The 16116-nt window shown below is 45.3% G+C and overlaps 1 protein-coding gene across 5 annotated transcripts in view; it reads right to left on the bottom strand.

Moving 5' to 3' along the window:
- Positions 1-16116, bottom strand: part of LOC138296130 (PHD finger protein 7-like) — a 1092052-nt gene that overhangs the window by 829582 nt on the left and 246354 nt on the right. For 2 of the 5 annotated variants that reach the window (XM_069234996.1, XM_069234997.1), the window contains exon 3: positions 2436-2578. The exons of 2 other annotated variants lie outside the window; for them this stretch is intronic. In XM_069234996.1, coding sequence (XP_069091097.1) covers positions 2436-2557 — 122 coding nt within the window. In that variant the 5' untranslated portion in view covers positions 2558-2578. Of the gene's footprint in view, positions 1-2435; positions 2579-16116 lie in introns of those variants that run through there. One more of the 5 variants, XM_069234999.1, reaches the window with a different exon arrangement.

The following is a 16116-nucleotide window of genomic DNA, read 5'->3' as shown; positions in this document are numbered from 1 at the left end:
TGCACCCTGCCCATGGGGCTACATAGGGCCTAATTTAGGGGTGCCTTACATGTACAAAAAGGGAAGGTTTGGCCTAACAAGTGGGTACACTTGCCAGGTCGAATTGGCAGTGCAAAACTGCACACACAGAGACTGCAGAGACAGGTCTGAGACATGTTTACAGGGCTATTCATGTGGGTGGCACAATCAGTGCTGCAGGCCCACTAGTAGCATTTGATTTACAGGCCCTAGGCACCTCTAGTGCACTTTATTATGAATTTACTAGTAAAACACATATGCCAGTCATGGAAAAGCCAATTACACATATGATTTCACATAGGGAGCACTTGCACTTTAGCACTGGTTAGCAGTGGTAAAGTGCCCAATGTAACAAAAAACAGCAAAAACAGAGTGCAGCACACAGTCAACAACCTGGGACGCAGAGGCAAAAAGTTAGGGGAGTCCACGCCAAGGATGCCACGTCTAACAACGTCTATCTCTTGATCTTGCATGCACATGAATAACTCGTGCTCAGTATAGATTAAGAGCACAAGGGTCTTAGAGGTGCTTAGGAAATCCTTACTTCTTGCGAAGCAAATGAAACAAGTCAATTTAGAATATACACACTGGCACAGTAAATGCCTCTTTAAGTCATGTTATATTTTAACTATATTAAAGGGTCCCTGTAATAAAAAAATCGGGTTAGGGTTCCCAAGAGATATTTTTAACCATTTCTGTCCCAAAATCCCACTGAATATAGGCAGTCAGTATCTGGATGAGCAACAACTATTTGAAGCTGAATTCCTCTACGATGGAGGTTCTTCTTTTAGGGAACAATGTTTCATTCTGGTCTCCCTCTTGGTGGCCACAAGATCTTGGGGTTCTGCCCACAGCAGCAAAGAAGGTAAAGAACATGGGCGACCTCACGATTGAGAAACTAACCTATAAACGTCAAGTGAATGAGATTATTTGTTCTTCCATCTACACACTAAAAATTATAAAGAGGATTGCCCACTTTATTCCTCCAGATTTATGGAAGACAGTTGTCTCTACACTAGTTTTGGCTAGAATAAACTACTGCAATGGCCTTTATGAGAATTTGCAGAAAACCTCCCGAAATAAATTGCAAACTTTGCTAAACTCTGCAGCACTGCTGCTGTGTGTCAAACCCAAATCCCAATCTGCAGCTCCAGCTCTTAATAAAGTGCATTGGCTTCTGGTTAAGTAATGCATCACCTTTAAGCGTTATGCATTGCTTTCAAGGTTATTCACAGAATAGGTCTGGTTTACCTTCAAGATAAGTTCAAATGGTATCGGCCTATAAGAACTCTCCGTTCATGCTTACTAACAATGTGGCTGTCCATCCTTCAAGCGCTCCTCATGGGGTGGCAAAAGCTTTGTTAGATGAACGGCTATCCAGTGAAACAGCCTTCCAGTTAGATTAAAATCGCCTTCTCTATATTGAATTCGGAAAGTTGCTTAAAACTTGGCTTTTCCACCCCAGTCAAATTCCCTAAGCATCCCCCAGTTGGTCTTGTCTTTACTTTGTCCACACTCAGCGCCAAGACGCCTTTGGGCATACGAGCATTTTACAAAATTTATCATCATCATCATCACTAACAACAGAGAGAAAATCAAAGTGTTCCCTCCCACCACAAGGTTGAACCCACCTGGTGGTAAGTATCTCACCAAGTGAGGAGTTGAGGATGAAACATGCCACATGATTAGCATATGGGTTAGTGTTCTATAAGGACAAATATTGTGTGTCGGGTGAGCACGAAGGAGCTGAACTTAGAGACTGTTTGTTTTGTCAGGCAGCCTCCTTTTTTGGTTCAAGTATATCAGTTCGGAGAAATTGAGGGCCTTTTAATACTACTGTTTCTCTCCCCTAACATTGGTTTTTCGGGGTTGAAACATACCTAATGAGTTTGAAACTGGGCTGTTATGTGACAATATCAGCCAAGATCACAAAGTATCAAGATCTTTTTAGTGGGTGGCTACACCTAGTTATCACCGTTACAAAACTAATTGCTCTATGAGCTGTTTGCAAAGTATCAGTAAGTGCACTTGTGTGTGCAGACCTTCCGGCTGACATTGTTAAGCGTCCGGTGCAGAGCATGATGAACAGCTCACAATAAGCACGCTAAATGTTGATTGTCATTCCTCAGGCACTGTATTACCGGAAGCAATTATTCACTCATACTACTATGTCCAACCGTTCTATAAAATCCAAGGAATATAGGCTTGAAGACAAATAGAGGCTTTGAATATTTTAATATAAGACAGTATAATTCTTCTGCAGTTCTAGTGGAACTTTTGTTTTCAAGAGAAACACAAACTAAAATATCCAGCTCCCACAGAAATGTAACAATGGAGCAGAACATGTATTGAAGTTCAACTGCAATTAGTCTTCCGCAGAGTACTAATTCATATGGTCAGCTGTAAATGTAGCTTACCTGCCGCTTATGACTGGTGCCATTTTTATTTGTCTTCTTCGTCCAGTTTGTGAAGCTTTAAATACTGCTGCTGCAGCACTACCAAACAAGGTGAGGAGAAAGAGAGCTTTGCACACGACCATATTCAGCAGGGCAGCCACAAACTGGGTAGAAACAGAAATAAAGTTGCATTCAAGGGAGGATAATAGTAGAAAGGGATGCCTATATTACTCAAGCTCTGCCCCTATGTTCTGCTCAGAAGTCAAATATGACGTTTGTGCAATGGTCATGGGGTACTGGAAGTAAACTGCTCATGTTAGGTTCATGGTAAACCTAGGAGTCAAGGTAAAGTTAATGGAAGCTGTAACATCAAACTTATCCAAAGGTCAACATCTAAAAGTTACTTTATGACATTACAAAATGTTTTAGGGGAGGTGGTTTAAGGGATGCAACTGTGATCTCATAATCATCCCCCGGTTGTTTAAGTCTATAAAGTATGACAGAGAATACTATGCAGCCAAAGACTTTACAGCAGTGATGAAGATCCAGGGTCATACATATTTCCACAATCAATAAAAACTGTCTTCAAAGATGCTAATCTAAGTGAGTGTACACATGAGGACTACTTGAACCAGTCTATTAAAGGGCAGGAAACATTCTCCACCATTCTGGAAATGTTCTAGAATAAGCCACAAATAGTTTCCAATAACAACTCTACATTGTGCCCTGCGGGCTTAGGCAGCTTCAAAAGTTACTCACAGTCAAAGGCATCACATATCGATCTGGAAACAATGGTGGGAAAACTAAACTTTCAAAATGTAAGTGCCAGAGAGTAAAATCATTTTTTTAGCTGGAATGTCTCGTACCTAATATGGAGAATTAGCGCAAGTTATCCTTGTTGTATAATTATGTACTAAATGGAAATTTTCATACCATGTTCACAATCACAATATCTACAATTTTGTTGAATTTCAATTGTTGTTAAAAGAAAGTTTATGTTCAAGCAATTATATAAAGGAAAGCGGCGTCATCAACTACAATGATGCAAGTGATAAATGTGGATTAGCCTAGGTGCAATATATGGGACCTCATTCTGAGTGATATGGTAAATTGGCTGGATTTTCCTCATCTCTCGATTTACTGATTCTGGCACATTACAAGGTAGACCATGTGGGTCATCCACTAAGAAATGAGAAACTACCAAGGGAATTAGTAATTTGGGATCTTGTTCCCCATGTAATTTCTCAATCCAGGTGAAATTAAAGAGTTAATTACAATGGGGCCAGCACCTGTTGTTACCAATCTCATCAGAATTAAATGACCACTTGCAATGATGGTCACAAGGCATACATACCAGGTAACTGTGTAATATGGTGCAATTTAGACATTGGCCTTGTGTTTTATGATGTTACTAGAACACACCAAAGTCTCAAGTACACTACTCAATTTCCTACTGATTCGGCCTATTCCTTCCTGACAAAATTGTGAGCAGTGACTCCATACCATTAAGGTACCAGAATCAGACCTGTAATAGTAAGACCTGTAATACTAGACCTAGTGCGCACCCATGTACACCAGGAACAATAGATACGGAATTCAAGGACAGATTAACAAAACAATTTTGTGATTACAAACCCTTCAATTCGCAATATCACTGGGTTTGGAACTGAAAAATCCCTATTTTTATGTATAAAATCCATTTTAGGAGTCAGAAAAGATTTTCCAACTCATAAAATGGATTTCGAAACTTAAAATTATATATGGGTGTGAGAGCCCCAGCTCAGCTTCAAGGGTTTCACTCTCTGGTCTCTTTTGCTAGGAGAAGCTACCCTGAAACTGCATGTGCTGTGAAAAGCCTGGATTTAAGATCAACCAGAAGCTATGTATAATTCCTCAGGTAAAAGAAGTGCATTCTTTGTCTTTCCGTCATCTAGAAATCAGTCAGATAACTGTTGTAACAGCTGTGATTTGTTTGAAACTGGACTACTGCAATGCTCTATAGTTGCCCAAATTCATGAATGACGGATTACAGATTATTCACAATATGTACCCGCATGATGTAAGGAATAACACTATTATTACTAGATACCGTTTTCCGAGGGCTTTGCATGGCTAACAGTTACAGAGTGAGTTCAATTTAAAACTCCGCCTGTGCCTTTTAAGCTGCGACACAGAGGCCAATTTCACCAACATTGTGCATGTTGAAAACTTTGCCGTATCATTTTCAACAGCCCTCTCGAAAGGCTTTAAACGATACCTTTAAAAAGTAAAATCACAAGCCCAATCAGCTGACTTTAAAAAGTCCCACAACTTGCCTCCAACAAACAAAGCCTTGCTTGCTGCAGACCCAGGCACAAAAGAGCTACAAACTGCTACACATTGATATCAGCTTCTTTCCTCACCTTTTCAATTCACCTTGCTAATGTCTGAGAAGATCATTCATCCCTGAAATACACTCAGATCATATGTGTCATCCTGAACACACTCTTTCCAAAACTATGCACTAAATTCAGGTGATCAATGCGTTTCTGCTTATCTGCAAAACTTCCCTCACTGCGGTTGTTGAAAATTGGCCCATTAGTTGTGTGGCCATCGCAAATAATAGGTCCCCTATTTTCCTCACTGGGAACCAAACACCCTATTGTAGCACTTGATTCTCACAGCTAGAGAAGCGGAGCAGCCCAAGGCCTACTCAAGGGAGGTGGTGTTGGCTAGTAATCACCAATCACTGTCACACAATAATAACACTTAATAAATAATCGGCTAGTGAGTACTTTTTCTTTAGAAAAAGGAGAAGTAAATTTATTACACACACTAATAAACACTATGCAATAATTTACAAATGTATAAGTTGGCAGATGGAACATACCATAGATGACATTGTGTAACCACTGGCAATCACCTAGAGGGGTCAGCCAAACGTATCATGTGATTTCAATCATTTGTTTTGTAATAAACACAATACTGATGTAGAAGTCATTGTCATTAACGATGAACCAATAAAACATGGGCAAGCATTATGATAACCCAATAAAACATTTGTGAGGAATAACCTTTGTGTTTGTGTGATATTTCATGCATTTTACATCAGACTGTAATTTTAAAAACAGCCCCTAGAGAATATCAAATTGAAAAAGCATTGCATTGCAACAATACAGTCAGCCCCCAGAGAGCGTAACAATGTCAACATTACATTTGTGCATTTTCAGGCCGTCCGGGTCTGACCGAATGTTACTATGCACATAAACCCTAAGAGGTGCAAGACTCCCAGTTGTAGAGCAAAAGCTCCCACTTTGGGAGTGCTTAAAAAGGTATTGACGATTCAGGAGTGGTTATACAGTACTTTTGGAGTTCCTTCCAGCTTAGGCTGAGGACTTACAAAGTGCCCTTAAAACAAAGGCTGTCTTGTGCTTAATTGATTGGTGGTGGCTCTGTAGTCCTGGGACCACCACAAGCAGAGATACAGGTGTAAATGTGTTGAAAACGATCAGGCCCACAAGGAATTATGGAGCGAGTTGTTGCAAATGGGTGAATTTTATAGTAGTGGCTCTCCCACTGTGCTGGGGAAGAGTCACGCTACAAGTTTTCCTTTGGTTTCCTTCTTTTTTGAAGCAGCTTTGCGTGGGGAATGGGGTCTCTGGTCCCACCCAGGCAGTTTCCTCTGTGGAGGGCAGCATGGGGCGCCCACCCTCAACTGCCCTCGCCAGCAGCACAGTTTTTGGCTGCAGTCGGCAGCCTCCAGTGGTGTCTGGCCACTCCCGCAGGCAGACGTGCAGTGTTTGTGGCTGCCTCCTGCTCTCACCCTGACACAGGCACAGGGAGCAGGGAGTGCGGACCAGATGTGGGGAGTGGCGGCGGCACATCCCCTGATCTCCTTGTTAGTTTGAGGCCCAAGAATCAGGTCCTGGGCCCCTCCTGCCTTCTGCAAGGGAGTGCAACTGCGTCCCCCTACACGGTTGGAACACTATGGAAGGGCAATGGCTCTTCCTCGCATCAATAAGCACTTAGGGGTGTGGGGATGGGATCCTGGCCCCCTTTAAGGAATCAGCCAGCTGGATGTGATCCCCGGGTGCGATTAAAGAACAGGGAGGGGGCCCACACACGCCCTCTCCCCCCAGCAAGACAATTAGCACTTTATTTGTGCCGTCCCATGGGCCCTGTTCAACACTGGAGTAAATTATCTAACCAGTAGTCGAGCCCCAAATGCTGAGGCAGGAAAGTAGGTCAAAGGTCGACAAACCTAAGAATGCCATAACCCCGGCTCTGCTAGGCCTATTTGGACGATCCTGGGCTTATTTTACTCCTGATGATGAGTTCTAACCACCAGGGGCAGTTGCAGCAAGCCACCCTCACTTCCAAAGCGGTGGCGTTCTCAAAGAGCTGATCCTACTGATTCCCTGAGCCAGATCTCTTCTTGATATTTGCTTCTGGGTGTCAAAATGTCCCAGGTTTTCCTCAAACTAGTCCCCAGGGAGTGTAAGGGGGCCAGCCTCACTGGCCCTTGGGGAGGCCCACTAGTTTTGAGGTCAGCTAAGGAGCGTCCTGAGTGGAGGGCAGGGGATTCCTCCTTCCAGTTCTCCATGGCAGTCCAAGGATCCAGCAGTGAAATGGGTAAAAATCTGCAGGCAAGAGAGAGTCTCTCCCTTGTGCAAGAGTTTTTAAAGAGGAGAGGAAGGTTTCAGAAGACAGGCATTCTTGGCCAATTCTGGAGTGTCACAACTCCACTCCACCCTTGTCTCAAACCTCCTGAACAGCATGTTGAGACAATCCAAAATGGTGTCATCCAGGAACTGACTGGTCACACCGGCTTCTGTGGTCTAAGTTACACCCCTCACTGACATCGCTGCCAGGGACTTGCACACCAGAATTTCAAAAAGAGCCTTCAAGTGGATTGGTTTCAGTTGTCTGGGCACTCTCTTTTGTTCAATGGTCTTGGGCAGGCCCATCTCTGGTACAATGTGATGTGATTGATACACATCATTTCACCCCATCCCTTTCCTCCTCAGGCTCAGGAGCTGGGAAAAGTACTGCTAAATGCTCCTTTTATGGGGGGGGGGGGGGTGGGGGGGGGGGGGGGTTGGGGCGGCCTGTGTTACTGCTGCTGGAGAAAATGTAATGACTGGGCACAGCAGGGTAACACAAGGCCTGGGCTCCGATCCTAAGCTCAGCCAGGAAAATATGGAAACTCTTAATAACCCATAATATGTGCATTTATCATTCTGGAGGTTACATATTTGGTTTCCTTGCAAAGGTTACACTCCAATTCAAGACATCAATGGTCTCTGTAGGCCAATGGGAAGTGAAACTACACTCTAAGGCAGGTCCCTCCGTTTATGTATAATGAGTGCCGCTATAGTTAAAACAGTAAAGCACATTGACTTTCCCAAACAGTGCACACTACCCTCATGTGGTCTATCCCAGGTGAATTACTAATCCTCAGAGTCCCCACTGCACCAGGCTACCTTTGCACTGTTACCAGGCTGCGTACAACAGAAGTCTCCACAGTGCAGCCTGTTCACTTGTAACCAGCCAAGTGCCCCTAAACCTTGCTGCATTCCAGCTACCTTATCTTGCAAGGCAGACACAAGCGGTAAACACATTCAGTCCGTCTGCCATGGGATTACCATGGGTGAGACACCTGTAGTAAGACCCACCCACAGTACAAAATCCCAAAAATCGGGTGATCAGAAGAGCAAAAAAAATCTGGGTGCACTGCAGAGGTAGAACTTAGTGCAAAAGCGATCCTTTCTTACACAAACACTTATAGACATGGCCATTTTCCAAGGACTTCTCCATATGCGATTTACTCTATCAGTCTAGCACCTGCCATGGTTATGAAGTCTTCTGATGCCAAGAGGGTTTTGAGAAGCTTCAGGTAGCAAAGCATGGTCATAACATGGTCACATATGTCACAGGGAAGGGACGACCGTGCTCTGAGTACATAACTGCCTATTATCTGAGGGTTCCATTTCAACTGAAACACATTCCCCAAGGCTTCCCTTAATAGATACACAGAGAGCCATATATGACAAAAAATGGGCAAATTATGGAATTACATTGTTGCCAATCACATAAATGTTATAAACAGGGAGCAAAACTATAAGTTAATGTATAACTGGTGCTTCACACCACAGTACTTAGATATGTACCTCAACTTTAAAGACGAGCAGTGTTTCCTGTAATGTACATGCTTGAGGGCAAGTCCAGGTGCTGTTTTCCTGCTGAGTACAGAAAGCTTCCGAATGGAAGTCAAAACACACCAATGTTTTGTCAGTGTAAGCCTGAGCTATGAATGCAAAAATAGAGCGGTCTTCCATTTTACTTACAAGTGTATTTTTTTCAATAACATTATTTTATTAAATATAGTATTGGCTTGATTTAACTTGTCATAATATACTTTAACTCATGAGACAGTTAAACACAAAGCACTCCATTGTTAACTGGTAGGAGACAACCACTGGTATGTACGATGGTTTGTAAGAAAATGTGCTGCTTTACTTTACTCTTTTACGTTACTCTGCATCAAGGGGGCATTTCATCAGTGCTACATGGGCGTTCCTTTGTAACTGCCCAGTGTTTTTGACGGAAAACCCTATCTGCCAACAACAGTTAACCGAACATGAAAGCAGGGGCTAAAAGGAGAAATGCTGGGGGCCGAGGCAGGACAGTCAAGATGGCAGAAGCTCATTTCGGAGCTCCCCCTCAGCTCCTGGGACATTACAGTCAAACGTGTTGCAGGCGTGTCAAACAGCCCTAGTGGGACACTCTGAACCCATCAGCACCACGGAGACAACGGCACCAAGGCCACATGAACACAGCACAGCGGCTTGGGAGCTGGGTGCTCAGTTCAAGATAGTGGCACAAGTGGCGGCACAAACTCTATCCTCTCCCTGAGGATACCTGGGGCTGCGGAAGCCAGGGTAAAATTCCTCTGGCTCTTGCTGCCCAAAGCGCCCTCTGGGGTGGGACCTGGGAAGAAGCCTCGGACTGTGTGAGTTGGATGTAGAGTGGTGAGACCCTGGCACACAATCTGGGGAGACAGTAGTGCAGCACCAGTGAAAGGAAGGCAGGTGGGGGCGCATGCAGACTCCCAGCTGTGCAATCAATGAAAGCCTTCTGCTTTGGTGTTGTTGGAGCTGAAGGGACGAGAGACCTCTAATCATACTATGGCTTGGGAGGGTTCCTAACCATTACTGGGGACACACAGAGCCTGAGGTACCTGATTTTGGCCTGTAGGTTCTCGACCAATGGATAGGTGACTGTAAGACCCATGGACTCAGCTCGTGACCCTGTACCTGCAGCAGTATTACCCTAGATACCCCCCGAGACTAGTGGTTCTTAGCAGCCAATTGATTTAGTTTGCAGGGGAAAAAGATCGACTTCTGGAGCCTGGAAGAGTCAAAAGGGGCCCAGGAGCATACAACAAGTCCACGGTAAGATCCAGGGGGCACATGTGACTCCAGACAAGAGATAAAACTCTGCAGAGCAAAAGGAGCCATTGGTTGGTCCCGTGACCACATCTTCACTTCCACCCACTCTGTCACAATCACACCAAAGCCTAGCTGCTTCAGGCGTAAATGAAAACCCAAACCTTGTCCAAAACAGGCCTTGGAGTCTGTGGGACCTGGATGCACATGTCGCCCGTGACTGGAGTCCTGCGAGGCAACATTTTATAAACTGCACATAGAAAGGTGACCCGTCTGAGCCAGTGGCCCATCAGGGATCTGTGGGGGGCTCAACAAACACCTGCTCCCCCTTCCCAAACTAAGGATGGAGAGTTTACAGACCCGGCTGGAGGCCCAAGAGGGGCAACTGGTGGAGGAGGAAGAGATACTACAGTAATCCTGCAAGCGATACAAGATTCACGCCCCACCCTTGATTCCAAGATAAGAGAGTTACGGGTGGATGTGTATTTTCACTAGGCACATTGCACAGCATAAACACATTTTCTACTCTGCCAATTTTCGCAAATTGTGATGCTACTAGAGATCCACACGAGACAAAAGATCCACATCCTAGTGGCCAATTTTACTTATTTGGTCAGGTGTGGCTGTAATGAAGTCTATGATGCTGAATTTCTTTGCTGCTCCAAAGGAGTAGCCATATTGCTCAAGAAAGTCCCTGCCAGTGGTGGTCTCTCGGATCCTGGGGATGCATGTGTTACTGGAGGGCTCGAGAGACGGAACCCAAAATAACCTAAGCATATACATCCTACCACAGTTGACCTCACCTACACTACTGACATTTAGCGATTTTATACTGTCCCTACACCTTGATAGGACGTTCATTAGGGTGGGGGGAGGAAGGGGTGGTCAGAGGGGAAGGGGAACTTCAACGATGTCCAGGACTCCCTATGGGACCCAGACAGCAGCTCCAGGGTGAGGAAGGGACTGATCAACAGGACCCTTGGCTTGGGTCTATGCAACGTTTGGACGGTGTGGAACCCTGAGATTAGAAAATAAATATATGTCTTGGCAGCCCACAGCTCATTATCCCATCCCGTATTGATTTTTTCTTTTTCCCAGTCCCCAACCTGCTGCACACAAGGAGCTCACGCATTCTCACAAGAGGCATTTCAGACCATGCCCCTGTCATGGTTTATATCGGGGACGGGAGAGGGGAAGGAGAGAGCTAGATTGGTGCCTCAACACTTGTTTTTTTTTCGGACAAGCAATTTATCCCACTTCTAGATACTCAACTGAAGTCTTTCCTACGAACCAACCAGGGACAGTGGATTCACCAGGGAAACTGTGGGAAGCCTGTAAAGCCACTGTGTGAGCGGTACCTCGATCCAACATTGGAGGGACATCGCTCAAGCCACACAGTCGACTCTCAGAATTAGAAACATCTATTCCAGCATTAGGGAACAGGAGTTGGAGCAAGTTACCAGAAATGGTGAGGTGACGCCTGGCAGTACAGAGGGCCTCCTTGCACCAGTTGTGCCTGGATGAGGCCCAGCGGTGCTTGAAGGCCTTGACTAGGTGGGTATGTAAATAGGGTAACAAATCCAGCAAGCTTCTACACTGGCTTGCCACTGAAGCACTGGATTCGCCACACCACTAATACAAATTTAGGACAAGCTGTGACTAACTCTGAGATATGCTCTGCCTTTGCGGAATACTATGGCTCTCTTTATGCTGAACGTGCACTTTGAACATGCATGCTCAACATACGAAATCCAGGCCCCATAATTTGCACATATCCCACAGCCCAGATTAACCTCCACTCAACGATAGGAACTTGATCAGCTGCTGACCTTTGAGGAAATCAATGATGCACTCAGATCTGATCTGATGTCTGGCAAGACCCCAGACAAGATGGATTCCCAATAAAGTACTATTGCAGACTTCACCAAACTATTCTACCTCCCATTCTAAACATGCATCTTGAATCCTTTTCCCAAGGCCACTTTCCTAAGGAGATAGACCTGGCCACCACAGTGGTTCTGACAAATCCAGAAAACCCATCTGACGGATGCACTTTGTATCAGCCTATCTCCCTTATCAATACCAAAATCAAGCTGTTTGCTAAGGTCCTGGTGAGATGTCTCGCCCTTGTGCTGGCCTGCTTGGTCCACCTGGATCAACATGGATTCATCCCAAATCGCGGCATGCAACACAGAATCCAAAGAGTCCACTGGCCCTGGCCCAATTTCAGACACTGCGTTGCTCCATGGCACTTATGCTCCTCGAATTTAATAAAGCCTTAGATTATTTAGACTGGGCTTTCCTTCACAGGGCACTAGGTAAACAGGGCATTGGCAGACAATTTAATTTCTATGTACACATTTTATATGTGAAGCCACAGGTACAAGTGTGGCTAAATGGGTGCTATATGCCCTAGATTTAAGATCTGGAGGGGAACTGGGCAACTGTGCCCCTGTCTCCCCTAATTTGTGCCCTTGCAATAGAACTCTTTAACCTGGGAGCATCGCAATGCCCAAGTCCAAGGAGTTGACTGGGGAATGGCAGGATAGCCCTCTATTCTGATCATGTCCTCCTTTTCCCAGCCCATCCAGATGTAACAGGTCTCCCCTCATTCATATCCTACACACATTTAGGTCAGTGTCTGTTCAGTGTCAGTGTCTGTTCTGCAAATGAACTGGTTTAAGTCTCTCCTGGTCTCCTTGAGAGGAGCATCCTACTCTCCCTATCCGTCGTTTGAGTTTCCACTATCTGGTAAGCCACATGACCTGTGAGCCCAAGCTGGCCTGGATCTTGAACCTTCAAACACTCACCTGTGTAAGCCAGGAACACTTAGACAGATGGACCAAACTATCTCTTCATTTGTTGGGTGGGGTGGCTCTGTATAAGGTGATGGTTCTCACACACATGTTGTATGTCATCCAGAACTTCTCCTTATGTGTTAGGTCTACATTCAAAGGTAGCCTGGCCATGACTGATATCCAGCTTTACGACTGGGCCCTACATATCCTAGTGGTGAATGAATGGCTATGTGGTCGATGGGAAGACCCTGTCTTCAGAGAGAAGGTCTCACTGATTGGCCTCCATAACAATGTCGATGACTATGGTTCCTCAGGCGCTCCCTAAAATACAAGGATAGTATTCCATTCTTGGAGGTCAGCACCATAATGGTCCGAGTCATACTAAAAAAAACCTATTTAGATGGGTGGACCTAGTTGCATGTCTTGAGGGAATCCCAGGATGGGATTGTATAGACATGTCAAGGTTGGGAGAAGTTTGGGAGGGCGACCACATGAAATCCTTCCTCAACCTTCAAACAGAATTCTCTCTACATAAATCCCAATTCAATTGCTATCTCCAGCTCAGATATACCCTGTTGAGGTAGAAAAATATACTTAACACACCACCTGAATATAATCCATTGGAAGCATGGGTAAGTGGGGTATCGCTTAGATTTACATAGTCCTAGTAATTCACTTCCCTACTCACTATTTTGCAAACAAAATCAGATGGTATAGGCCCACCAGGAATTTGAGATTCATGGATGCCTTTATGGTTGCGGTCCCCAGGGTAGATTAAATCTCTTGAGAAAGTCATTGTTTTGTTTACACTACCTGTAAGTTGTGGGATAAATTACCACTTTATCTCAGAAGCCAAATCGACTAACATTTTCAGAAAGCTTTGAAATCTTGGCTGTTCCCCTCTTGCTTTAGATACTGATTTGCCACTATATGCTTAAAGATTCCGAGGGCCAAGACACCTTTGGGTATTCGCGCACTCTATAAATTCAAATTCAAATAATATATTGCACCATTGGCTAAGGTGATTCATTTCCATGGTTTTGCTACCATGAGTTATGCTGACGACACACAAATTGTGGTATCCATCCTTAATACTGTTGAGGATGTTGCATATAGTTTTAATAACTGTATGAAGGATATTGCAAACTGTATGATCAGACCCTGAAAACATGTTGCAGGATGGCTAGAGGCATGCATGAAGTCGCATACCCTGTCTATATCGGCTCCCTTACACCTCATTAGATTTAATTATTTACTCTGCACATACTTTAAACCCCGATGACAATGGGAGGCCCAGAGAATATCAGAACATCTGCACTAAATTCAGGGAGAGAATGGGAGACTTTTAGGACATGATTTGGGGATGTCCAATCATCCATTGATACTGGCTTCATGTATTTGAGAAACTGGGACAAATCACTGAGGATTTACCTACACCACCTTTGCTGGGCTTTCTGGATGAACTGTTCGGCCCAAGGGCTACTCAACTCTAGCAGGACTTGGGACACTAATTGATAAAATACATTTATCTAAATACTGAAAGGCCCGAGAAGAAGAGGGAATGGAGGGCAGGTAGGGACTGTTGTGCGAAATAATAAGAGACCATTTACACAGCACGTTGGTGCCCAGAGAAACACTCTAAAATATAGGGGAAATGGTGGGTATATTACGAGATGAACAGGGGGTACCTGATGTGAGGTGGAGGAAGGCAACTGGCTATGGGGAGTATTGCACTTATTCTTGGTGGGCCCCTCCAAGGGATCACAACACAATCTTCAAATGAGTCTATACCAAAAATACAATAAAATATTGTAAAAAATTGAGAAATGCTCTTATTTCTCCTAGGTTTCCCACTTTTCATGTATGCTGCACTGCACAGTACGCATTCAAAGTGGGAAAAGTTTTAATATTTGTCTAGGCTTAGCATTCTATACTGGATGGGTACCCTTTTAGTATAAAATCTTTGCTAGACATCACATACACTCACCCTTGGACTATCCAACAAAGATGTGTGCGTGGAGCCTACAGCCTGATTGTTTGCCAGCACTAGGGAGAGAGAAGGAAAGATCCATATCTCTGCAGATCTAGACTCTCATTACAACCCTGGAGGTCGGTGTGAAAGCGGCAGTAATACCGCCAACAGACCAGCGAAAAAAAAAAAATGGAATCACGACCATGGCGAAAACCGCCAACAAAGATGGCCACTCAGACCGCCACCGGGGGAAACAAACACTGCGGCGGTAACCGCCAACAGACGGGCGGAGGACAAAGTACCGCCCACCGTATCACAACAGACCTATCTGCCACCTTTTCTGAGGCAGAACCAACGCTCTCAAAAGCACGGCGGAAACACTCACCTCTCGACACCCAACGAGGAACCAGGACGCCATGGAGCCCAAACTACAGGTGTTACGAATGCTGGTCTTCCTCCTGCTGTATCAGGAGCAGGACAGACGCAGTCAACGGCCACGGTGAGTACTGCACCTACAACACAGGGGAGGGAGGGAGGGAAAAGAGAGTGACACACACACGCAAACACGCAATACCTCCACCCCCTCCCTCATCCACAACAACATCCACACAAATACATGCAACAACATTACATATACATCCACCCACCCCCTGGAAGAACGCAGGGCCAAAAGGAAAAGATTGTAACTATTGTAATCATGAAAAATCTGATAGTGAAAGTTCAAAATTCTGTATATACAAATGTGTACACCAACTACACAAGTCTGGATAGTGTACCAATCATTGTCCGTGGACCAGTGGTCCCAAAATGCATGGGCGAAGCCCACACAAGATACCGGACTCGAAACGGAGAGAACACTGCTGGGGCATCAGGTCGAAAATAAACAGGCACCTCAGGGGGAAGGGAAGGGGGGGCACCTCAGCCGGATGAACGCACAACGCTACTGCTGCACAAGGGGGCTCCATGCCCATTGCTGTACCCTGGGGAGTGCAAAGCCACAGTCTCTCAAGTGGATAACAGTCTCCACTGGTTCTGGAGGGGGCCTTGTGCCCAGAGTGCTTCATCCTGCCAAGGACTGAGGTAGTGGATGTATTTCACCACTGGTTCTGGAGGGGGTCTGGTGCCCAGAGTGCTTCATCCTGCCAAGGACTGAGGTAGTGGATGTATTTCTCCACTGGTTATGGAGGGGGCCTGGTGCCCAGAGTGCTCCACATGCTGTGTGGCCGGTCCCATTCCCTCACCTGGGTGTGTGTGTGCCATGAGATTGCCTAGGAACAGGTAGCATGATACGCCATGGAGGCAGAGACATACCCCACACTGCTGCGGCTTCGCCTTCCACCTGCAGGTGCAAACAGTGATGGAACTCATGCCTCATGGATACTGGGCAGGGTCCAGGAAGTTTCCTCCAGCCTCAGATGACTGACCACTGGGGATAGTAGCCATGTCAGCAGTGGTGCCACTGTCCGAGCACATCGCGGGGCTGGTGGCGGTGCTTGCGGCGGTGT

Source organism: Pleurodeles waltl, chromosome 5, assembly GCF_031143425.1.
Source record: "Pleurodeles waltl isolate 20211129_DDA chromosome 5, aPleWal1.hap1.20221129, whole genome shotgun sequence".
NCBI lineage: Eukaryota > Metazoa > Chordata > Amphibia > Caudata > Salamandridae > Pleurodeles > Pleurodeles waltl.
The sequence above is the reverse complement of the archived record's forward strand: the minus strand, read 5'-3'. Positions and strand labels throughout refer to the sequence as shown.